Raw genomic sequence first — 24,934 nt, 5'->3', positions numbered from 1 at the left:
AAAACAACAAGCATTATTGGCTACTGCAATGTCACAACCAACAAAATTACTAAATGATGTGCCATGGTCGTTGGTCCAGTTTAATAGTATGCTGTTTTTTTTTTGTTGTTTTTTTTTCCATGAAAAATTTCAAAATGGTTCAATTTTAATAGAAAGAAATATATTTGTGACTACCTGAAGTCTTCATGTTATTCATTGCATTCTGTCGGATTGAATGAAAACATGTCAAACTTCATCTACTGCATGGGACCCACAAGGCAGAAACATACACATTTTTATACCTAAGAATTCACTTTAGGTGTAGGAAAGCATGATGACAGAACAAAGTAGACATTTCTGAAGAGGACTCAAATGATAACCAGTAAAAGTCATTTTACAGCTGCTCTGGTAAACATTTCAAGAAAATTTTAGAAGAAAACAAAACTTACCTTCCTGCTTCTGCATTATTTTTAATTAAATATGTAAAAAAAAAAATGTGTCTTTGGCCCATACCTTCATATGATTTAGATTCACAACAAAGTAGCTTAAAAAGTAGTCTCTGCTATGATTGTGCTACACTTTTCAAACAGTGCCATTCAACTGTGCAGTTTTTAGAGGTCTGGGGACAAGGACATATCTCAGGATATTTCCCCTTCTCTTCTTTGCACTTCCCTGAAATCCTGTCTGTCCTCTTACTGGAAGGTGTGCTCACCTCGGACTATGTGAGAGGAGAACTCATAGCGGTCTTTGCTGCGGTGGCCACAGATATTGCACTCTAAAGGATCTCTATATCCATGGCAACCCATGTGGATGGTGTACATGACATGATCAAGGAAGAGCACCCGACAGTGCTCACATTGGAAGGCTCGCAACTCCTGGCCTTCGCGTCCAAACACTCGCACTCCATCCTGCCCAATAGGCTTCTCAACAGGCATTCGCATAATCCTTGCCCCAATCCCTGCCCCTCTTCTTGATGATGGTTCTGCCACCCGCTCACCTGGATAAACCACTGCCGGACTGGCTCGAGACCTGATGCCTTGAGGTGGCCCTTGGTAGCCATGCCTTTCTTGAGGGCTGCTGCGAGCTGAGTCAGCAGAGTCAAGTCCACTGTTATTCGGAGATTCGTCTTGCCTTGGATGGTTCAGCTTACCCGGCCTCGTTAAAGCAGTTGGGCCATTAGTAGTAGGAAGGCTGGGGAAGTCATGGGGCTGGGGAGGAAGCGTTTCACAGTTCCCTGGATGCTCTGATCTTTGACTGATGGGAAGGATATGATGAAAGAGAGGATTGACCATGGGCACCACATCTGTCATAGAAAGAGGATGATGTAGCATGGGCCGATGGGTGTCTGATCCCAGATAAGTCATGGCATTGCTGATGGCTTGGTCCATCATATGGGGCGGCATCAATTCAGCTTGCTTCTCGTACTTAAGACCCATCTCATAGCCTAGTTCAGGGTAGCTGTAGCGTACCATTTTTTCACCTGCATAAAAAAAGCATCATAAATTGATGGACTTGATTGATTTAACATAATAATTTGGTTTTCAAAAGACACAGAACAGAGTGCAGATAAACGGCAAGGTGGAAGGAAACTGCCATCTTTTCTTTTGCGAGAAATGAAAAAATAAATAAATAACAGGTCTGAGCTGGGCTTGACTTCACACATTACTCTTTTTAGCGTGTTATTGTTCAGTCTTGCTGATATTTGGGGCTTGTTTTTCATATTTTCAACATTATGTTCTTCATGCGTGAGTCTAATACGGTGGAAAGCCCCATCCATCTACGACTGCACTCTTTAACCCCTCCTGAACAGGGATGCGGTGAGATGTTTTCTCTCAATAAGAGCAATCTCAGCGTTACAGGTGTACCTAACCACAAAGTCAAAAACATTTCCTTGCTTACAGTCAACCGCTCACTCTAGCTTGTTCAACATCTTTTTTTCTCTTCTTTTTCTAATACTGTGGCAAATAAAACCAAATGTAGGATATAAATGGAGTCAGAAGCAAAAGGTAGACATCAAGTAATTGAACCTAAGCAAATGTAGGATATAAATGGAGTTCGAAGCAAAAGGTAGACATCAAGTAATTGAATCTTCATTCCAAACGTTCCTGTCTGCTTGGACAAAAATAATAATAATTATAATAATTTTACCCTGACAATGTAAATCAACAACAGTACTGCACGAGTTGGGCTCCAGTTGAGGTATAACACACAAAAAAATAATGTGACTTGCACGCCAGTCCTTCATTGCAGAACACTACAAACTGATTCAAATTATCCACTCCATCAGCATCAGAGACATAAAATCCCAATAAGAGGCCTTAAAATCCTATAAAGATGAAAATAATATGCTATTTATCAAGCTGTACCAAGTGGACACTGACGGAAATGCTGTCGAGAAAAGGTGTACTCTCTGAAAATGTTGAAATACCCACCCACAAATTTCTGAGGAGTGGTGCTCTTTCTCTTGCCCACATTGTTTTGCAGTCTCTCAATAACAGGTGGTCGATCAAAAACACCGCTGTTGGTCTCTGCCATGGGCCTCGGCTCTTTAGGACCCTCACCTTAAAAGTTAAGAAGGCGGTGAGTTTAGAAGCTACAGACAGATAGTTGAAAAGAGTGACTCCCACACATTGGAAAATAAAACTGCTAGATGGAGTATATGGCTTCATTTGGTATATAAAAAATGACAGGTTGAAAATGTGACCATAACCTCAGTTTCACCAACCTTGTAAAAATTCCTGAAATAATATCATACACTAATCTTTGACCAACTTGTCCAGAAAAAGAAGCCTAATTAGAGAACAATTTAAAGGTATAATGTTATTAAATCACATTTTAAAAATGAACAGACGAGAAGGACAACTATTTGCTACATTGAATGAAAAAGGACGAAACAAAAAGAGTAGAAAGAAAAAAGAAAAAGAAGACAAAAAAATGTATACCATTAATAATAACACAAACACTATTTTTTCATGGATTTCTATGTAACAATTACGTTCTATGTAACAAGAGCCCATCTTCTTTTTCATGGTTTAAGTTGAACTACTTACCTGTGTAAGGGCCAGTGTTGGCCGTCGGATCCAAACTGATACCCTGCAGATAACTATGGCAGCGCTCTTTATGTTCCTCCAAAGAAGTGCGTTGCTTGTAGCTCCGGCCACAGTAGTTGCACTTGTGTGGTTTGCCAACTATAAATTAAAGACAGTCAATTACAGCACATTAATTTCTTTCACTGCTGTACAGACAGAAAGAGTGGGTAGTGTCTAAGAGGGGTTGCAGAGACTTGTTGACTCTTAGTCGACTCGACAGCTGTGCTTCATGCCAGATGTAGCTTTTCGGGATGAACAATCTAAAAGACTGACTGAGCGGGACTGTGACAGAGAGTAGGAAGAAGCACTTTGTTTACTTTTATTTTTTTCTTTCCCATGTTCGACTTTTTTTTCTTTGCCTTCACTGACATGGGAGTTGTTGCCCACAACTGCTGTTTCATTTTGTTCACTCTCTGCTTTCAGCAGCATATGGATATTTTTTTTTGCAAAGCATTCCCTTCACTTTTGATTGTATTGGTAATGTTTATAAGCTACTTGTCGACATGAACGACAGTAGACAAGTACTTTCACATATGACTGTTGACTTAAAAAAAAACGAAAGTAGTGCAACCTGGCATCAAATGCGATAATGAAACCTGCCACAGTGTGTAGTAGTAAATACAGTAAAGAGTAAGTAGTAGAAACAAACCAGTCTCTGATATCATGGATATTCCACTACTAGTGTTACAGTACGTGGAGGTGGTGGTAGGAAACCAACTCAGATGTTTAACTGTTGTGGAGGTGTACTGTGATTCATAGTGCCATTTGTTCTCCATTTAATTCCTTCCTACCCCAACAAGTGGAAAAATGAAGACATATCCTTTACATATATATTTGCAAAGTCCACCTGCACATGACTTATTTCCATCCATACAGTATACTGTAGTTTGCAGTTTATCCCCAGATCTATGGGTTAAACCAAATAAAAAAAATGCATTTAGATGATGAACAAGTCTGACACCAAATACTCCAAAAGAAACTGAGCTAGTTTCATGTACATGTGACTGCTGTGTCTGATAACATCTACTCTTTGTTAAGCTCTCTTGTGTCACCACTTTTGAACAATGAACCTAAATGAGCTGAGTCCTAATTGATGTTATTTTTAATTAAAAAGTCCTTGAAGTTAAATTGAAACATACTACTCAGCGAGTGAAAATACTACTCAGCAAGGCCATACTGGGGAAACAGGTCTCACTATTCTGAAAAAAAAAAAAAAAAACAACTAACGTAATGACTCATAAAGGAACTCAGTGAGTAAACTGGAGGTCTACCTATGTGACCCAGACGACAGCATTAATAGAGTAATGTAGTGAGACTTTCATGGCTTTGAGATTGACAGCTTTTAGGCGAGGAAGATGTGTGCAGATGATCCTGTGCTCTTCACTGTGAGAACAGAGAAACCAAACAGGTTTCAGTTGAACAGAGGCTGCATCACACACACATACACCCATCACACACTCACAGGTTACAGTTCACACTGATCATAAATACAGTTTCCTCAGCAGAAAGGGATTTTGTTGTTGTTGTTGTTGAGTTCCAAAACTCTTTATCTGTACTTATAAAACACAAGTGAATAATCTCTTTGCTGTGATGTTACATGGCAGTGTATTACATGCTTGCATGGTCACTTTGCATAGAAAGGAACTTTTTTTTTTAAATAGAGAATCATGTGCACTGAACAATGGCAATATGTCTGCTCCTGTGTCTGTCATTCACTGTTGCTGGGTCTCTAAATGACATTCTATCAGCAGAACACAAAACAAAGCTTCAGGATCATTTGTTTCCCAGGATGAACACACACCAAAAAGTGGTGCATGTGTGAGTGTATTTTCAGGGTCATGGCAGTGCTATTAATTACGGAGAAAAATGGCTTAATTCAAGAGAAATCATCCTCATGGAATGATTTTCTTTGCTGCTGTACTGGAAACATTGCATTTGGCATTAGTCAATCAATAATCAATCTGTTGTTCTTTATAATTCTCACCCACACTCACAACTTAGATGTCATTACTTTTTTCATATTTACACAACCGCCCACACACAGCCTTGTGCAGATGTTGGATAGACCCAATGAATCCACCTTTCAGCTGCTATTTATATACAGTACATGCAAATGATCACCTCGCAACACTTAGACTCACTTGAATGGTCGCATTTGGCTAGTAAAAAAAGGAACCTTTTCAATTGAACACAGTTTTTCTAAATAAAAATAAAATAAAATAAAATAAAAAAAGATATCCTTGGCCTCTCCCATGTTGCCTTCTTCTGCCTTATGCTTCCTCTAATCAACAGATATGTCATCTTTCAACATTCAGCATTTACCACATCTTTCTATTTATCTGGCTCGTTTTACAGTTCCTCTCTCTTCACCTCTTTCTTTATTGCTTATTATCCCCCTTTCGGAGCCCCCAAAAATACAGGGGACTGATTTCATGCAGAGAAAATAATTTCACGACAAAGTAGCATAAAACAAATACAACAAAGAAACAACGCAGTAAAAAGTGAAACCGAGATAACAGACAGGCAGGCGGATTCTAAAAAGCACACTTTAGCCCTATCTAAAAAAGAGAATAGTGTATGACTAACCCTTGTGGGGGTATTTAAGGCAGAAATGACAGTATTGTCTGACCTTGATTCAAAGCGCACACAGGAGGGGAGCACTCTGATAGGAAAGTGGGTTACAGTTGAGAGAGACAGCCAGCTCTCCCCATGTGTCTCTCAACAGACAGATAGTTTCCTCCTCAGTGACTGTAGCAACTATGGAACAGCTTGTCCTTGGTACAAAACCACAAAGCACTCACAGTGCTGTCTATATCATGGCTTCTATCAAGAAAGAATATGAAACACAGGCTTTTATCAAAAGCGCCGACTATCCTACTAGTACATTCTGATTTGGCCATAATGCAGAAGGCAGTATATACTGTGCATTGCATCGTATAACAACAAATGCAAGATCCGCAGTATGCCAAACATACCAGGATGTCGTGCTAATTTGAACAAAATTCAAAGTTTTTATCAGACAAGTCATCCTTGCATACTGTTTCCCACAATGCAGAGCACAGGTCAGAGGTCAAAATGACTGACAGCAATGGATAACATAACTGGGGAAATAATCCCAGTCAGTCCAAACCACACAAAGACAACACTAGTTATCTTTTTCATTCTCATAATCATCCAAAATCCATCCAAATTAATGAACACTTTTCACAATTTTCAGAGTGGATGTGTCACTGTAGCGGCGTTTGTCGTCATCTGGGGCTGTTGTTTACTTCCGCATTCCAAGACTGTAAACCGGCTTAGCCGGGCCTGGTTAACTGCAACATAACCATCAACTGGCAATCATACTATGTAGTATGCAGGACATACAACAGTGATAAAATAAAGTGGTTGCACGGGCCACATCTGGCCCTTCAAAGCTTTTTGTCCAGCCCCCTGAATATACAATAATTCAATTTGGAAAATTGTAAGGAGAGAAAAATAAGTTAATGTATTAGCGCATCGTTTTAACATATAGGCTCAGGTATTGAAGCAACCCCAAAACAATTTAGAAAGAAAAATCTTTGAGTCAGGCCCGGACAGCGTCATTTGGGCTGGCCCTTGTTCAAATGTAGCTGATCACCCCTGACACACGTTCAATAGAAGTACATACAGTACATACAGTAGTCGTGGTTTTGAAATCATTGAAATCAGACAGAATGTTGGCAACCAGCTCACATGGCTTCTGTCGCTACTAAATTCAACTAGTTCCAAAAAACTGTACTCAACTCAAATATTCAAGAGATGCCTATCTACCTGGTCGATTGTCATTTTGACGTTTCTTTTTTTTTTTTTTACTTGTTTATTTTAAACCTGACTGACATTTTAGTCTGAAGTCTTATATTATTTGTCAAAGAAAAAGTAATACAAAGTGCCTTCCTTGTGTCAAACGCCGACTAAGATTATCAAGTACAGACATGGAGTGAAGTGGAAGGGGTTTGACCATGTAAGACAAACACAAGCAGGAAGACAAAATGAAACAGGGATATTATTAAAGCTCCATTGAGGACCATTCAGTTTTTAGTTGATGATAGGATAAAGCAGTAAATCTTATAAGTATATTATATATATATATATATATATGAATATATACATAAAACAGCTGTTTCTTCAGTGGGTTGCTTTTCACTTGATCTGAAACCGACCCCCTGGCAGTGGTTTTAGGAACATAAAAACATACAAATCATGAATCTTCTTCCTGAAGTTTATGTCATATATATATATTATATATATATATATATATATATATATATATATATATATATTGTCATATACAGGCATTGTATTAATTTCGATTTGATTTACAACCAGTTTAAAATTCCTAACAGGAGCTTTAAATTTGAAACTCTATTTAATTCTGGGGTTGACTATAAACAGAACCTAATCAGGTGTTTAAAAAACATTCAGTTGAGTACAAAAAAGGAAGTAAGAAAGTTGAGAGGAAGTCTTACCAGCATGAGTGCGCAGATGACCAGTTAGAGCATCGCGCCGCCGGCAGGCATAGCTGCAAAAGGGGCATTTGAAGGGTTTTTCGCCTGTGTGCAGCTTGATATGTCGCAGCAGGTTTCCCTTTTGGGTGAATGAAACACCACACTGGTTGCACTGGAAGGGCCTATCACCTGATAGAGGCAGACACAGGAAGTCAATACCACACTCATGGTGGAAGATGTTTTTAGAAAGTATCAACAACCTTCAAGACCATTTGTACGTTTCTGTTACTGACAACAGAGTTTGTCTCCCTGTGTGCAAGAACCACTAAGAACAGATACCTTCATATACCGTCATATGGTAGAAATAAAACTGTATATTGTTCTTACGTGAATTAAGACTTCATAAACTATACATTTAAATTAGGGGTGGGACTAGATTAAAAAAAAATCTAACTAACAACTAACTCAGGGCTTTGTAATTACTCAATCGAAATAAATGGATTTTGGTGGATGAATGAATGCAGTGCATCCATCCTTTTCAGTTTCATAAAGCTGTTGGATCTTGTTTGAAATAATTTTTCTGCACAGCCGCTGGAAAGTTGGATCAGACGTCTGTATCACATTTTCAAAACCCTTATCTTCTACCACTAATAGTGGTCTACAGTCCAGAGCAATCAATTTAGAGAGCGAATGTGTTAGTTTATCAGACATTAATTACTAATTTGGGTCCTGAAGCCAGTCGTTTGGTCGACTTTGGGCTTCAAACACCTCGTTCATACCTGTAGCGCGGAGCAATAGTGCAGAACTAGCATGGAATTAGCACGGAGCTATGAAAAAACTGGGATTAATTGTGTTATTTCATTGTAATTAATGAATTGTAATTAACGCGTTAAAGTCCCACCCCTAATTTAAATACCTAATTTTGTAAATAATTTAAATTAACTAAAATCAATGGCTATGTGGCAAACTTAATTGAAACCTGGGGTAACTTTGAATGAACTGTTTTAAATTCAACGGAGTAAATTTAAAAACTCCAACAACAGTCACTCCAACCAGGGCAGTCTCTGACCAAAGTTTGGTCGAGGAATGCGGGCCTGATTTAAACTATAACTCTGTAATGGAACTCGAAACACTTTCTAGTTTTTTTTGTTGTTTTGTTTTGTTTTTTTAATTCAGTCCACTGCATTCTAAAGGTGAGAAAATACAGAGAAATCAGTCAAAATATAACCCATATAATCATGGCAAAACACTACCCAAAACCATATTACATGTAGCTTATTTATTTGCATTAGTTGTTTCAACTTGCATTGCTATGCGAAAAAAATTCAGTGCCATCACCACCAGCCGTCCATCCTCCTTGAAGGTTGGCATCCACATGCCTGTTTTGAATGTTTATGCAATGCTATTTCAGTCGTTTTATTCCAGTTTAACTGAGCCACTGCAACAAGTCCACTGCGCTAGTTTACAGACAGGCGGCAGAGTGGATGGATCTATGGACACTGTTCAATAAAGCAGTTCCTAAATTGTATCTATTCCTATAGTCAAGCACTGGTATGTGTGTCCATATTCTTGCACAAAATAGCTGGTAGATTTTCTAGCTAAATCCAGACAGTTCAGAACACACAACTAACTATAAAAGGTTTAATATTGACTGTATTCTTTTCGAAAAGTAAATCTTTTGATCTAAAGCCAGTAGGAAAAGAGAAATATGATCCTAACGCTGTGACAGCTAGAGCACTCATGGCGTCAGTTGGAACAGGTTCTGGGGGATTCCAAGGATATTTTTTCCCTGATAATAATTTCAGGTCTGAGCTATTGTCTTGGAGAAAAAAAAGAATAAACCCTGAAAGAGCTCCACACCCACTCTTGAGAAAAAACAAATGCTCTCTGAGTCACTCCTAAGATGGGAAAAAACAACAAACATGAAATACCTCCCTGATTTAAAACAAAATAAAAACAAAAACATCCTGTGTGGATTATAAAAGTCCAAAGGCGTTCATACAAAAGAAATAAATGGTTAAAATGGATAGTTTCTTAAAGCTTTTAATGTTATCTGGAATTATACCCATCAGTACCGTTTGGTTGTCGACTTCCTGAATCCGCTGACACATTTGATTCAGATAATCCATCCTGTAGATTATTCGGGCTGTCAGTCATGGACTCCTCCAATGTGTCTCCTTCCTCCCCTGTTTGGCCTATTTCTTCAAGTGCTGGGCTGCTGTTGTCAGCCTCCTCCGCTGTGTCTTCCTCTTGCTTAATTGTTACTTCTGTAAAACACAAACAACAGCAACCATTAGATGCACAGTTTACAGTGTCACATTCTAATTATGGGGCTATCAAGAGGAAACTTCAGTGAAAGAAACATGACAGCAACTACAAACTGATTATATTTAAATGGCCTGTGACTTCCAAAGATTCAGGTTGTGATAAGATGTCTGAAAGGTCAGGGTACCCTTTTTTTGTTTTTTTAACAATTCTGATACCTTAAACATTGAGTTGATACTGACTACTGGATCAATTCCATTACACTTCAACAATTCAAAATACTGCTGTTTAAAGATTGAAAACTATACTGTATGACTGTAGCAATAATGACGACCATGCTGGCAATACTAATTCTACACATTAAACTGTCATTGTTTGCCACTGTCAAGCAATAGATTACCTGACATAAACTCTTCGCTCCTCTTAATCTGTAGTTTCAAATAGCAGCCATCAAACATCCATGGTAGCAAACAATGCAACTCGTTGTGTAGGTAACTATTTGTAGCAATACAGATAATTGGTTTTCCGGTAAAAAGCACATTTATGGATGTCGGTATGCTATCATATTAGCTGATAATGCTAACTCATTTCAGGCTATGTCAAAGGCATGTTTAATAATAGTATTTATTTCAGAACAACTCAAGTGAGAGGGGGGATGCCATTAACTCCCAGTAACTTAGAGACAGCATTGGGATGGACTGACGTATGAGAGAGAGAGAGAGAGAGAGGGACAGACAGAGAAACAGGCTGGTCTGGTTCCTGGCTGTCCCTGGGGAGAAAGGGAGTGTCAGAGGCCCTGCAGCTTAGAACACATGACAGGCAACGGGAGACCGGCTGGATGGCAAGGGTAAGGGATTGTATAATAGTTTGTGTGCGTGGGCGTGTGTGTGTGGTAGTGGCAGGAAAGTATTCCCCACCTGCAGTCTCTAGCTGACAGTCAGCAGTGATTACACACTCTAATTATCCTTTAGTATCACACAATAGCACACAATTTTAAATCAAGAGGATAAAACGCACGTGCAACAGACCAACAGTCCTGTTTCACAATAGTCAACACAATGCTCAAACTGTCAATCTTGTTTAAGACAAATTAACCAAACAGTTTAGTTAGTAGTACCATTTTGCGCCATTTATACACAAATACTAAAATGTCATTCAACCACTGCACACCATGCAGGCTGTGATTTAGCAGAACATATAATGACAACCAGTGGCGTTTGAATTGTATTCACCATTATTATCGCACAAGCAAGCTTCCATGGGGATAAAGTCTACATTATGTTGCTTAAATTATTTTTTGTATACAACCCTTGAAGACCAACCTACGATTCTTCCTGCAATAATGCTGCATGGGGGGCCGCTTACAGTTAAAGTTGAAAAGGGGATTTAGAAAGTCTGGAAAACTTCCAGGCTACTCTACTTGATCCTGATGATCCAGTTTAGGGAATTACTGTGGCAAAAATCACAAAGACAGCATATGAGATTGTTTGACTAAAGCCTCCCATGTGAATGCATCCATCAAGAATCCCCTCAGGCCTTGGAACTGCTTGCACTTAACACTCAGAGGCTTGTTAAAATAAAATAATAAAAACTCAGGTAACGTTTCTTTTTTTGCCAACTTATAAAGCAACCACATTCACACGCCAGATGCTGTATGGTTCCAATGCCACACTTTGTACAGAAGAAGCCCTTTTTCAAATACCCACAATCCAGTTGAGCCTTGTCGTCAGCTGTATCCTGGCAACACAGAGCAGACCTGAACATCCTTGCTATTCAGCTCTAGCATCTTTACATCTATCTCTCAAGATGCAGTTTTGTTATATTCACCTCCTCTGGATACGCCACAGTTTAGTCTACAACCTGTTTTTATAACCAATTTAACATCAGGGTGAACAACACCGTTCAATGAAGAGGTTGACCGACAGCAGCATTACATTTTAAAGAAAATATTCCTGTCACCATTGCTATCAAGTCACTTTATGCCCAAAGGACGTAATTCTAATCCTCTACCTTTTATTACAAGACACGGCACATATTTTACCAAGACAACTGCAGTACAGTTTGTGTTTAAGCCTGGGAGTTTCATTGAGATGATGTGGTGCAGCCCTTCTTTTGTAACCAAACCTCAAATAGCAAACCATGTTGGGCAACTTCCAGAATGACAACAGTTCTTATTGGTGAAGAGTATCTCCCTGTGAAAACCCTCACCCTGCCTGCCTACCTGCATCTCAAAAACCCGTGGGAGACAGGCTTCTCTTGTCTCCCTCGTGTCTCTTAGTTCCCCCTTTTCTTACTTTTTGCCACTTCATAGTGACATTGCTTCAGTTAATCTCAGGCATCAGGTTAAAAGGGCTTAGCGGAGGAACCACGCAACACTTCTGAGAAAGAGTTGCAATATAGCCTTTATGTACACAATCTGTACAAATGGCAACTGTGGGTGACACATTTAATGGCATTCTCACCATACTCGCGATATGATCATTCAAAGTGAATGATTCATTAGAATCATTAAGTTTTTTTTTTTTTTTTTTTTCATGTGAACAATCAACGCTTTATCACTCAGCATTTGTGCATTTAGGAGCGCTGGTTGAAATGGCTACGCTTTCTCAACGTTTTGATTCAGTCAAATGAAGGTTAAAGCTCCAGTAAGGAACTGTCTTTCTGTGGTGATCTTGGACAAAGCTACCCTCTGAATATGTGTTTTATGTATTTGGATACTGGTACAGCATTCTGTATTTATCTATCACACTTCTTAAGGTGATTGGAATATCAAACAACGTCATCAAATATCATTATTTTTTGTCATTTTGTATTCATTTGGTGCAATATCATGACCAACTGGTTACATATAAGTGACAAATAAAGCGCCAAAACAAGTAGATGGGATCAGACGATTCAAAACAGAAGAGGTGTAAGACAGCGGTGACAAAACACAATAGGAAAAAAATAAATGAATGAAGACAGAGCAAAATAATCAGATTTCAACAGACACCACCATCCGACAACAACTAAACTAACTATATTTGTATAGTATAACTATATTAAGAAATAAAGAATTAAGTATAACTTTATTAAGAAACTATACGAAATATATATATAAAAGGCTACAAGAAATGAAAGGAGCGACAGAGAGAATGTGTGAGAGAGAGAGAGAGAGAGAGAGAGAGAGAGAGAGAGAGAGAAGGGGAGGGAGAGATGGTACTTTACAAGGTGGATTTGAGAGGGAGAGGGGGGCGATTGATCAGCATGTGTTATGAGTTTAAATTCTATATTCCAGTTGGGGTGTGAGCATTTTTGTAATAATCCTACAGCAGCAGCCACCAGACCCTTAAGAGAGGGGCTTGTCACTTGCAGGTCCCTGGCCTGTTAAAGGATTGCACATGTGAGAGGGAGGGGCCACCAGAGAAAAAATATCAAATATTAAAAACATTGTTTTCATATTTTGCATTCTTAATGGAACCTTCTATTACTGACATCATCCTCCTGAATTACCTTTCATAGGATAATTTCTTTTTTTCTTAATTTTTTAAAATTGTATATACTTTATTAATCCCCGAGGGGGAAATTGTGGTTTACACAAACATGCCTGAGCTGGTGGGGGTTTGATGCCTTGCTCAAGTGCACCTCTGTAGTGCTCGAGAGGTGGTCTGGCACCTCTCCAGCTACCAGACCAACTTCCATAATGTTGGTCCGCATCAGGACTTGAACTGGCAACCTTTCCGGTTCCCAACCCAAACCGATGCAAGCCCTTTGCAAACTCGTTGCTTGTTTGATATTTGGACTGCCTTTGAAAGTGCTTTCATATAAAGTACTTAGCCCCTCAGTCTCACAAAGTATTTCTCATAGATGGCAGCAAGCTGGTTTAACAACTAACACAGTCTTCATATAACATATATTTAGCTATAAAAGCCCTTCAGCTGTTTTGGGGAAGGAAACTAATCATTGTTTCCTCGGAGGTCAGTTATTAAAGTGTTGAGTTTCAGGTACAATAAAATGGATCGACTGAGATCATTTTAAAGGAGAACTCGTGTTGTAGTACAGTAGTCATCAATCTAGCGATAGGTGTACAGCATGTATTAATTGAGCACTCACCACTTGGGGAGTTAGGACCCTGAGGAAGTCTCTGTCCGTTAGGTGTTGACATATCTCCCGACATTCTCGAGTTCTCCTTACCAGGAGAGCATTGGCCGTTACCTGGGAGACCAACAGAAACAGAACATCTGTATTGTGCTGAACAAGATATTATGATTTGACATTGAATTCAGTCGATGCTGAAGTCCTTCTGTGTACCAGCATACAGTGTGGAAACACAATTAAAAAGGAAATATATGTGATGATATGCTCCATATCTCACTGGAGATAATCAATGTTTTTTTGTCAGTGTGAATACATAGTGGTGAATACAATGCTATAGCAAGCAAATCACAAGTTAAACAGTAGGCAAGTCTTTGATATGTGTTTTTCAATACTGATACATTCAAATGTCCCCTTATGTGTGACATGAATGGTCACACTTCATCACACTGAATCCAGTCAGCAACTAACTAGCCAGTCTCCATTCACCCACTGTATATAGGATCCTTAAGTCCAGCCAATGTGGATCCGATTGCATCCTCTCAGCATTCTGTGCAGAACCCATGCTATGGATAGTCTTGTGTCCACTCAGAGGGAGAGCAAACCAATCCCTTATCCCCTTACACTTAGTCCTGTCAGGGTCACTGGAACAATACAGTGGCAACAGGCAAACACCCCTGCTGACCCAGGTGTCAGATCCCTCAGGAACCACAGAGAGCCATCATTCAGCAGCAGCACAATTAAATGTTAGCCTTTAGCTAATGACAATGGAAATGATTAGCTATTATTTTTTTGCAAAACGTCATGCTTTTTAAAACGGATAAAAGGGTAGTAGCCAAGGAAGTTTCTGTTAAATCCAAAGGGCTACACCTGAAAACGCTACAAGGCAGACCATGTAATAATTTGTTTGAGCTGATTGTGTCCGTAATGAACTCTTATACATGAAAGCGAAATCTGTGTCAGATCTCCTTTTGCTGTGACAGCTCCTCTTAGTTTGACAACCTCTTCTGTGGCATTGTTCCATTGTAGTGGCGGCCCCACTGAGTGAAGCATACTGGGAGACGCTGTCCATGACACAATCCCTGGGCCTGGGCTCGGGTTGCAGCGGCTGGGGTTGGAGGAAATCTCAGGTAACCAACGCTGGCTATCCCTTGGTATTGCTGTCCTGGAGACAGGAGTGGCCCAGATTTGTCATGAAGGATTTTCCATTACTGTAGCAGACGTTGACAGCTGCCTAGCAGCACCAAGGCTAAGCAGTATGAACCACAAACTAATGGTTTTGTGCTGTCTGGGAGTAAATGCTAAAAGAGGAAGTTTTAAAAACGTAATAAATATGTGCCAATTTAGAATCACATCATACAAAACAAGTAAATCATTAAATGCCTTCTTCATTAAATAATCACTGCCCATCAAAGAAAGAACTCACATTTATGTTATTCCTCTCTTTTGCTGATGATCGTCGAATACATCTGCACAGCTAATGAAGAGGCTGCTTTGACACATTAACACGAGAACCTCAGATAAGCAGTATTAAACTCCACATGCTAGCTTTGCGTTGGTGCCCCGCATTTGCTGAGTCAGTCTTGTACGAACAGTAATATCCGGACACTGAACAGTCAAGGCTCATGAGGGGAAAGGTATTTTGAGTTATATATCACATTGGGATCATTTTATGTGCTGGCAAATGGAAAGGAACAAATGTCTCCACATCAAACTTTGTAGGTGTATTAAACGCTGACTTCATCAGTGACGCCACATAATCACACACTTTCGAAAGTACAGTCATCCTCTCAGGAATGTAATAAGGGTCATTGCAATTTCTTGTCTTACAAGTTGTTCAAGAGATAGCTCAAGTAATTATAAATGGTATTCAGGTCCTGGAACAGTGTTTAAAAATGATAATAAATCTAAATTAATCCAGGGTCGAGCTCCAACTACCTCCTTGCGATGGATGAAATGAACAGGAAAGACAGAAAATGTCTCAGCAGCACCTTATGGTGTGGGAGGAAATGAATAAGATTATTTTCCTGAGTGACAAACCTCCTTTCTGGCTTGCTGGATACACACTGTATGGAAGCTGGTTTTTCCTGTCAAACCCTTAACCTTCCAGAGAGACTGATTCATATCACTCAGACTTGCACTTGCAAAGACACACACCGCTGACCAAGCAAACACAATTGCACGCTGAAAGAAAAATGTGAAAATCAAATCACACCTTATTGTATTGAAAGCACTAGTGATGCACGTCAGTGCAAATCACTGAATCTTTAGAATATGTTTCAATCATGGATATTGTCTTCAGATGAAAGGTTTCTTGAGTTATATATCTTCACCACTTAACCCCATGCGAAGAAATGGAATTTAGCTAAATTGTTAAGTGATGCTGATACATGTTTTAACATTCAACGTTTAATGGTTCTTAAATGAGTTAGACGAGTAGTATTTTGTCTGGTACAAAAATATCCAAAGCAGCCAATTCATTGAAATGTGTCTAATCTTTTCAGTCAGATACGACTGGCTCTGTGTTTGTTTGTTTGTTTAAGTCTTTCCCCGAGCACAAGTAACTAAGACATCAGTGTAAAGGGGGCTGTGTCCTAATCTGTTTAAAAATACCAAATGAGGATTTCTTTTTAGAAAATCAGTCAGACCACATCAGACAGTTGTCATTCACACAATTAGCTTCTTGTGAAGTTACATTTGAGCATGTACAACTAAAAAACAAAAGTCTGTATTGGGCCTTGTGTTGTGTTGGGGCTGTGTTGGGAGTCGATGTCAATTTTACCTGTTGTTATTTTGCATTTAGCATTATTTTCCGTCACTGTTGTGACCAGCATTAAATGGATAAAACAAAAATGTATCAATTTATTGATTGACCAGATAGATGACATTGTATCTTACAGGTACATTTTGGAAATTGTGATTGATTTGATGATGGAAACTTTGTCGAAGTATAGTTGTTTTTTGAATGTAGTTGAGTGTTTCAAGTGTCATAAATTTGTGTTAACCATCTGCTGTCTTTTTTAATGTGCTGAAACATGCTAGTCTTCCATGCTGATATTCTGAAGAATGCTTTTGGAAAACTGTGTGTATTTACATTCTTTCTTATCAGGGAAACTTCATGTATCTTTGCAGCTTTCAGAATCCCGAGATGGCCAGGTTTAGGAGATGAACCTGTGAAACTGGCCAATTAGAACTCCAATAAGCCCCATGAGAGATCATTTTAAATATTTGGTAGATTTGCCTACTTGCCAGCCATTGAAATAAATAATACAATAACAATTGCGGAGGATATGATTCTACAATTCCTGATAGTTAAAAAACTTTCTTTAAAACAAATTGTGTGCCTGTTGTGGCTGAAAAAAAAAAGTTCAAATCCTGATTCAGATCTCCTACGCACACTGCATTTTGTCGGATCAATAACAAAAGTCGTTCTGGGCGTTCAAAAAAAAAGGTTACATTATTTAATAAACAGAGATCAAAGACAATCAGGAATCGAAACCAGAAATATGATCAATCATATACATTTAATGATTTACCCTTTAGTCATTATGTCTCATACTACTACTGTGAGTAACAAATACAATTATATTTACATACAGACAGTCACAACATCTATATGAATGACAATCAAAATTCTTCTCCCACACAACTATTGTAATTCATTTTTTTCCACTGTGCGTGGAACACAGACTCACGCTGCCGCTACATTTTCACACTGCTGTGCAGTACAATGGCTGTACAGCTAGCAAAAAGACCAATTTGTGTGTATGTGTGTTTTTTTGAACGACAAGAAAATAAGTTTTGGACATTGCCGTGTCCACAGTTGGTTGTATGTGCGTGCTAAACCTTCAAGTCATGCTTTTAACATATTCTAGACCCATCACCTATTTTTTTTCTACTCACGAACTGGATTTAACAACCGCGTTACCATATTTGACTGAAAAGGTCAACAATTAAACCCTGTACCATTCATGGACATTGATTTCACATCAAGACACACACCGACAAAAATGTCAAAGTCAGTCGCCTCGAGCAGGACAACTTTTACATAAAAAAATATACGGGAATCAGGAGCGCCCATAACCTAGCGGTTATGTTGTGTGCTCCATGAACAGAGGCTAAAGTCCTGGGTTGAAATCCAATCTCGGCCCTTTGCCACATGTAATCCCCTTATCACTCCTCCCATATCACACACATATATATCTGTCAACTTTCTGACCCTTTCTCAGTTTTTTTGTCTTGCTTGTTCATGAACTGGACATAACAAGTAACTAGTGATGCCAGATTTGATTTGAGGCAAGTGGTCAAGTTCAAAGGAGAAACCCGTCAATAAGTGCAGAATTACCACACATACACCAACAAAAACGCAACTGCAGTATCAGCCCCCTGTATGAAGACAACTTTTCACATTTAAAAAAAAAACACAGTGAGAAACTTTGCACTGAATATATTTTAAAACCAACTGTGGACAATTTTGCATTAAAGTACATATGCACCAGTTCTGTGAACAGATGTATGCTCTATGTTTGAAGTTATTCAGATTCAGATTCTTTGTTGTCCCAAAATTAGTATAGAAGCATCAGCACACAGAAGACGAAAAAACATACAGACAACATCAGCGTAGAAACACAAATAAAAGAATTCTCACGGAACTTTGACTTTGAGTATTTTTTTCTCGAGCTGTAAGAAGCTAAATATAACATTTGATTTGCTTGGCTTTCAGTTTTGCCTGCCGGCATGTTAAGTCTACAGAACTCAGGGAGTTAAGAGTATATCTAGCTGCCCATTACAAATTCAACTTATCCTATAATGTAAAAAAATAGCACAATTGACAGAAGACAAGACAAACTGGGAACCACAGGAAGATGTTTTCATCTTTGTCTTGTCTCTCTATTTCAAATCGGCTAAAGGCTAAAGGGCCTGCTAGAGATATAGGATTGTGTGCATAAGGGTATGTAATTGTACATTTTATGATTTTGAATTCAAGGTATGTTTGCATGTAAGTGGGGATGCTACAACTTTGCGCTGTTTGAGAGTATAGAGTTTACGTCTGTTCTAAAGTTTGGCTGTCAGTTACAGCATGATGGCTGACTTGTCAGTATATCATGAACATGATGACATTATGTTACAGCAGTGACGATTCAACCATGTATTATGGAAAGAGGATTGTTTCTGCAATCATTTTCCGATGTCTCATGGAAGCAAGTATCACCTCAGAAGCGACCCACATATGGATCGACACATCAAGAGCCTCCATTGCTTCTTCCACCACCGCCCCAACCCCGCCTCCCAACTGTTCCTTTTAGGCCAGAACCCCCAACGGAGACCAGAAATCTCCGCTGATTTCATAAAAAAACACGCTACCTTTTCAGATCTTCATAACAAAGCAAGATACAAGAGAGGGGGGGAGGGACGATTTTCAAGAATCCTGCCCAGAGGAAGCAAGCAAAGGGAAATGGATGACCACAAAAAGTATCTCCTGCATCTGCTACGTTCAACAGGATGTGAAGAGAAAGAAAAAAAGCTGCACTTGGGGAAAATCCCTTTAAATGTTAATAGTCTTGCATTTGCAAAAAATAAACTTTATCTTATTTGGAACAGCATCGAATCAAAAAGTTGAAAAAGACATCAAAATCGAAAAAAGTTCACCGCATCCGAGACACAATCGCTTCATAAGACTTTGCTGCAATCATCTATATCGTTATCACCATCATCAGTACAACCAAGCACATCCAAATGTTACGAAGCAGACTAAATTCAAATAAAAAGCAGGGGTCAGTGCACACTTACTTGCACAGTGGCCATCCGGAGCCTCCATTTCAAGTGTTTTGGGAGAACTGCAGGAAACAAAAACAGATATTTCAGTCGCTTTTACATTTCTGTTGTGCAGCATCTTCTTCTTCAAAGAGCGTGCACATTGGGTCTGTTTCTTACTTATTTGTTGCTATTTCCAACTCAACCATACTGCCTTGGGTGCTGTTAAGAAAGCGACCTAACCTCTGTCATAATAATCACAAAGCACAAACAAACGGTCATCATTAGAACTTAACCTTGAATAGAGTTTTTACAAACATCATGGCGTTGCCGAAAATAGTTGGTTTGAATACAAAGGATTGTTTGCTAGGCAGCCAAATGTGCCCAGATTCATGTGTGCAGATGTGCATAACAACAGAGACTCTGCTCGGTGCTGATTACGTCTTAAAAAAGTAGTCCGATATATTTAGCAAACAACCCAATGAACTATACATGACTGAACAGTTGAGTTTTAGTTTCATGTTCTCTCTCTATCTCCTGACTTTAACAAATATTATAATATGCATGCTCTCTCCATGTAGTGCTTTGTAAGTTCGTTCTTTCAGATATTTCTGCCAACAATCAATTAATCCCACTGCCAGCACACTGCTGATTATTCAGGCTGAACTATTCCTGTTGCAAAACATGCAGGAGAATAGATACCTATATGTGCATATTAACTCCAAAGACAAAGAGCTGCATTGCTTTAAAATGTGTTTCAAAAATGTGGAATATAAAACTCTGGTCACATATGTCTGTTTGTCAAACACTTGAGCACAGTGAAGATGACAGTGTTAACAGCAACTTGTAAAGACGCGGTAGCCTATATACTAATTCTGACTTTTAGGAAGTGCAAACTCAAATATTGGTCCTGTTTTATCCCTCCCCACGTTAATGATCAAGTGTTCCATTCATTGTGATGGCTTTTATTAGGAGGATTTCATAAAGAAATGTTAAAGTAAATACCTAGTCAGATCACAGAAGTGAACTGTGTCATATAAAAGCAAAACTACAACTCAGAGTGTCGATGTAGAAATGTGAATTTGAATCGTATGTTAACATCCAGCCAATTGGAATAATTCAGCATGGCCTTTGGCTTTAGTTACATGGCTTTGTTCAGTTTTCTCCTCATGTACTATGACAAAAGATTTCGAGAAGTCAGTGACTTCTTGATTTTAACCCCCTCTGAAGCTTCCACCACTTCACAATGTACTATTACTGTGTGATACTGGTAGCTACTTCATTAACTGCAAATCTTAAGTGAAAAATGGAAGCAAAACCAGACATAACATAGAGAAACAAAAACAGAAAAAAAGAATCATATTATTACCTTTAAGCGGCTCCCCTGTGCAAAATTGGGTCGGTGATTTCAGTCAAGGACTGAGGTAGGGTGTGCTATGTTGTCTCCTCCTCCCTTTAAGGAAACACAAAGTGACAAAAAAATTAACTGGACTATTTTGTCCAATGGCATCCCATAGAAAAACCACAACTTTTTAGATCATTTTTTTTCAATTTTAGTTATTTATTTGAGCAAGCTCTGAAAGGCAGAGGGAAGTTATTTAAGAGAGCATCTTTAGTGTCCTACAGGTGACTGCTTGCTGCGTCAAAGCGTGTTTTGCGCGCGTCCCTCTCGAGTTTTCCTCCCTCTCAAAAAACGACACCGACACCGTCCCAATCGTCCCGAGCAGCACTTGCTTCAAACTTGCCACATTTCTTCAAAAGTCCCTTCAGGTTTTAGCTGAAAGCGAACACGACGCACCTTCACAGCAGGAGCACCGAGGGGTGGGAGAGAAGACTCAACAAGTTGGTAATGGAAAGAAAGAGAGAGGGATGGATCAAACTGGATCCACCGGTTCCTAAGGAATTAGCCATAGCGACTGGGAGCAGCCAAGCTATTTTCAACAAGCAAGTGACTGGAAATCCGTGGGCAGGAAATGTTGACATGCTACCGTGGAGATGAGACTCGGGGTTTGGTGGGCAAGAGCCTCGCGCGTTTCATTCGCGACAGCTGGGAAAGGGAGTAATACCGAGTACCGTTAAACCGCTGCTGCACGGGACCACCCTACTTACAAGACAACATGAGAACAATTAATGATTCCAACATTCAAATAATGTAACCCCTTCCTGACTTTACTTTTGATACTACTTCCTTGTACGTGTGCAAGATTACTTTTAACCGAATTTAAAAAATAATGTCACAAGCATAACATATATGAGAACTCTGCTTGGATGACACAACAGTGAACACAGTGAAATTCACCTGTCAGACAACAAAACATCACAGGTAATAGGCTGCTGATCACCTACAAAACGCTTGTTGTCTTAGTATAGTGATTAATGCGCCGTGCTTCGCTGTGTTAAGTGATTTTTGCTGGCTGTGTGTTGGCAATGAGCTGAATGACAGCTTCGATTCAACAGGTTATCCGATCACCGCAGTCTGTACAGCAGAGCCCGTCTGGCTCTCTATTCATCAGACAGACGCTCCTTGTCTGCCTTTGCCGCAGACATGCGCCTCCAGCCGCTCTGAAGCGTCTCAGTTCTATACATGTCGAATAATATTGGTTGAGCTGAAGCAGCGAAAGAATGGTTAGTTGAGCCAGGAAACCGATTCATGCACGTGTGTGTCTCTATCTCTCCTTTTAATTACCTTAAACACGTAGGAGTTTATGTAATCCCATGAACTTGCACATTGATCCAGACTGAATGTCTCGGCATGGAATAGACTTCATTCTAACCCGACGTGCGCCATGCAGCGCCGACAGAAAGCTAGTTTTGTTCCGCAGCAGCAGCAGGAAAAGCAACAGTTGTTAAATCCACCACTGTACTGACTTCCTCCTCCATCTCCTCCACAGTCCACAGCAGAGCAGCAGAAAAAAAAAACCGGCTGAGTTGCTATTCTGGGAAGTCTGACACAGAGAAACCGATCACATAGTGTGGACCCAGTCTGCCTCTCTGCTCGGCGATCGATTAGGTTACAAGGGGCCTCTTTATTCCCCAAGCTGCAGCCAGGTTGAATCCCCGAGGAGACCAAAGCATGGCTGTCTCAAAGTAATAACAGTAGAGCCATCATTAACATCCATGTACATTCTGCAGCTGCACGCATTGTTAGCATTCATTGGTGAAACATTGCTACAATAATTGTCCTGACAATGATGTTTTTTTGCACATGCATCGAACTTCGTGTCAAGAATGCAAATTGTTATGACATGTGTTATGTTGACCATGACGAATACTGGATACAAATATGTTCAATACATATTTTTCTTTTCATAAATGAATGCCAAGCATATATATATATATATATATATATATATATATATATATATATATATATATATATATATATATATATATATATATATAGGGAAAACATGAATTACTTTAAAGACAGATGTGTTCTTAGCAGCACTGTGAAAAAATAAACCTGTCATCTCTGGTGGGATGTATGTAAAGACAGCACATTAAAAGTCAGATGTCCATAGATAAAAAGGTAAAAACTGCAGAAATAGTGCCCTTCTGAACAAGAGGTTATACATGATGATGCTCTTAGTTATTAAAACATATGGTAGAACAATAATTGAATTGGTCTTAAAAGGGGATTGAAAGAGTGAAGTATAATGCCAGCAGAGGGCAAACAGTATATGAGACCCAAATACCTTTTTAAAGCACTGTTTTATCTCAATGACTGTCCAGTGAGTAACTAATAGAAAATCCTTGGAAATTAAAATGAGTTAGTTAGCAAATATGAATTCCCGACTTTAATATAAAGTAAGCACATTGAGATATTGGGCAGTAAATATACGAGCTACTAAAATTTGGACCTGAATAATAATGCAGACAACTCCAACACGCTAATAGAGGCGCTTAATATCTACAGTAATTGTTTGTTCCAGTGCAGCAACACAAGATGTAGTACGTTGGAAGTATGAGTGTAAGTGGGTGTTCATGCTGTAATGTCCAAAACATATGAAGGAGAATCTAGATAATTAGTAACTGACATCACATAAAAAGAACTGTTGGAATTTGCTCCTTTTAGTGCCATTGAGTTCTTATAAGGTTGGTTGAATGTTTGGACATCCAGGGCCAGATAAGCACCCTATGCACGATTATGATTTGGTGATCCTCATCCCCCAGCCCCTCAGTACCTCACCATCAGCATTTCACTTGAAGCCTTTGGCTCTATCTTCGAAGACAAAACAATGTGAGACCATTGTACAGTGCCTGTGTTTTTGAATTGTAATCTGTAATCACAACTTCTGCACTTCATTTGCTAACCAATATCGATGTTTTAATTGTTGTCTGTTCTTAACGTATCGTTTGTGAACAGTCTCTTCATCACGTTGTTTATTATGAAGTGTGCTGCTGCCCCCTGGGCCAGGTTACCCTTGTGAACGAGATCTGGATCTCATTATGTTAATTTCAGGTTAAGATTAAAAAAAAAAAAAAAATCACCAGAAAATTTGGAAATCATACAGAGTATCGTACAATTTCACACATATATCAACAATAATGATAATACATTATTTTTCATGTTAAAAAAACAAGCACTGACAAAGTTCTTTGACATTTGACAAAGCAAAAGAACCTAAACAACAAAATACCCAACAAACACATTCAACCCAGACATCCCAAGACCATTTACAAGAACCCATGATAATAAATCCAGGTAAACAAGAACTCAACAACAATAGTGAAAACCTCATACTGTAGATACTCATCTACAGTTCATGCAGTAGAGTGCTACACTGTTCAGCTCATATCAACTGACACTGTAGCTCAGCCTTCTGTTTCCAACATGTACTGCTGCCTCATATAAATATACCTCTTGGTTGGGTGTAGTATAAAGAAAATATATAGGCATACTCACTTTTTTTGTTATATCAATAAAAATGGTTACCATCCATATGCCATGTTTTTCGAATATATGCTGAACCCCCACCCCCTGAGTACACAACTGGCTCAAAAATATGATGATGTAAATACATGATTACTCTTTAGTTGCATTAAAGAACCAAGCCAGTTCACATTGTAGTTTGTTATTAAATTGGGTCCAGTTGCCATCAGAGTTACTTCAGCATCCCAAAGAGCCCACGGCTGCATGTATTTAAGGAACAGCAGAGTTTTACAGATGCTCTCATATTTGCTCATTCTGTTGAGCATATTTAAATTGAATGAGTTAATGTCTCAGCCTGATATCAGCCCTATAGTTACAAGTAATGCTGTATAATCAGTGATTTATTACTGCTGGGATCTTAACCCACTATCCCT

General features: G+C 39.0%; 1 protein-coding gene across 1 annotated transcript; it reads right to left on the bottom strand.

Moving 5' to 3' along the window:
- Nucleotides 1-29: 29 nt before the first annotated feature.
- ikzf2 (IKAROS family zinc finger 2) lies at nucleotides 30-22,591 on the bottom strand. Its single transcript, XM_079357899.1, has 9 exons — nucleotides 22,314-22,591; nucleotides 20,997-21,080; nucleotides 19,664-19,710; nucleotides 13,892-13,993; nucleotides 9,610-9,801; nucleotides 7,556-7,723; nucleotides 3,030-3,167; nucleotides 2,412-2,540; nucleotides 30-1,459 (listed from the first exon to the last, which is right to left on the bottom strand). The coding sequence occupies exons 3-9, from the start codon at nucleotides 19,689-19,691 to the stop codon at nucleotides 672-674; spliced, it is 1,545 nt and encodes a 514-aa protein (XP_079214025.1). The 5' UTR covers nucleotides 19,692-19,710; nucleotides 20,997-21,080; nucleotides 22,314-22,591; the 3' UTR covers nucleotides 30-671.
- Nucleotides 22,592-24,934: the final 2,343 nt, after the last annotated feature.

This window comes from Symphodus melops (assembly GCF_947650265.1).
Source record: "Symphodus melops genome assembly, chromosome: 12".
In the NCBI taxonomy this organism is placed as follows: Eukaryota; Metazoa; Chordata; class Actinopteri; order Labriformes; family Labridae; genus Symphodus; species Symphodus melops.
Note: the sequence above shows the minus strand (reverse complement) of the source record. Positions and strands in the feature narration are given on the sequence as shown.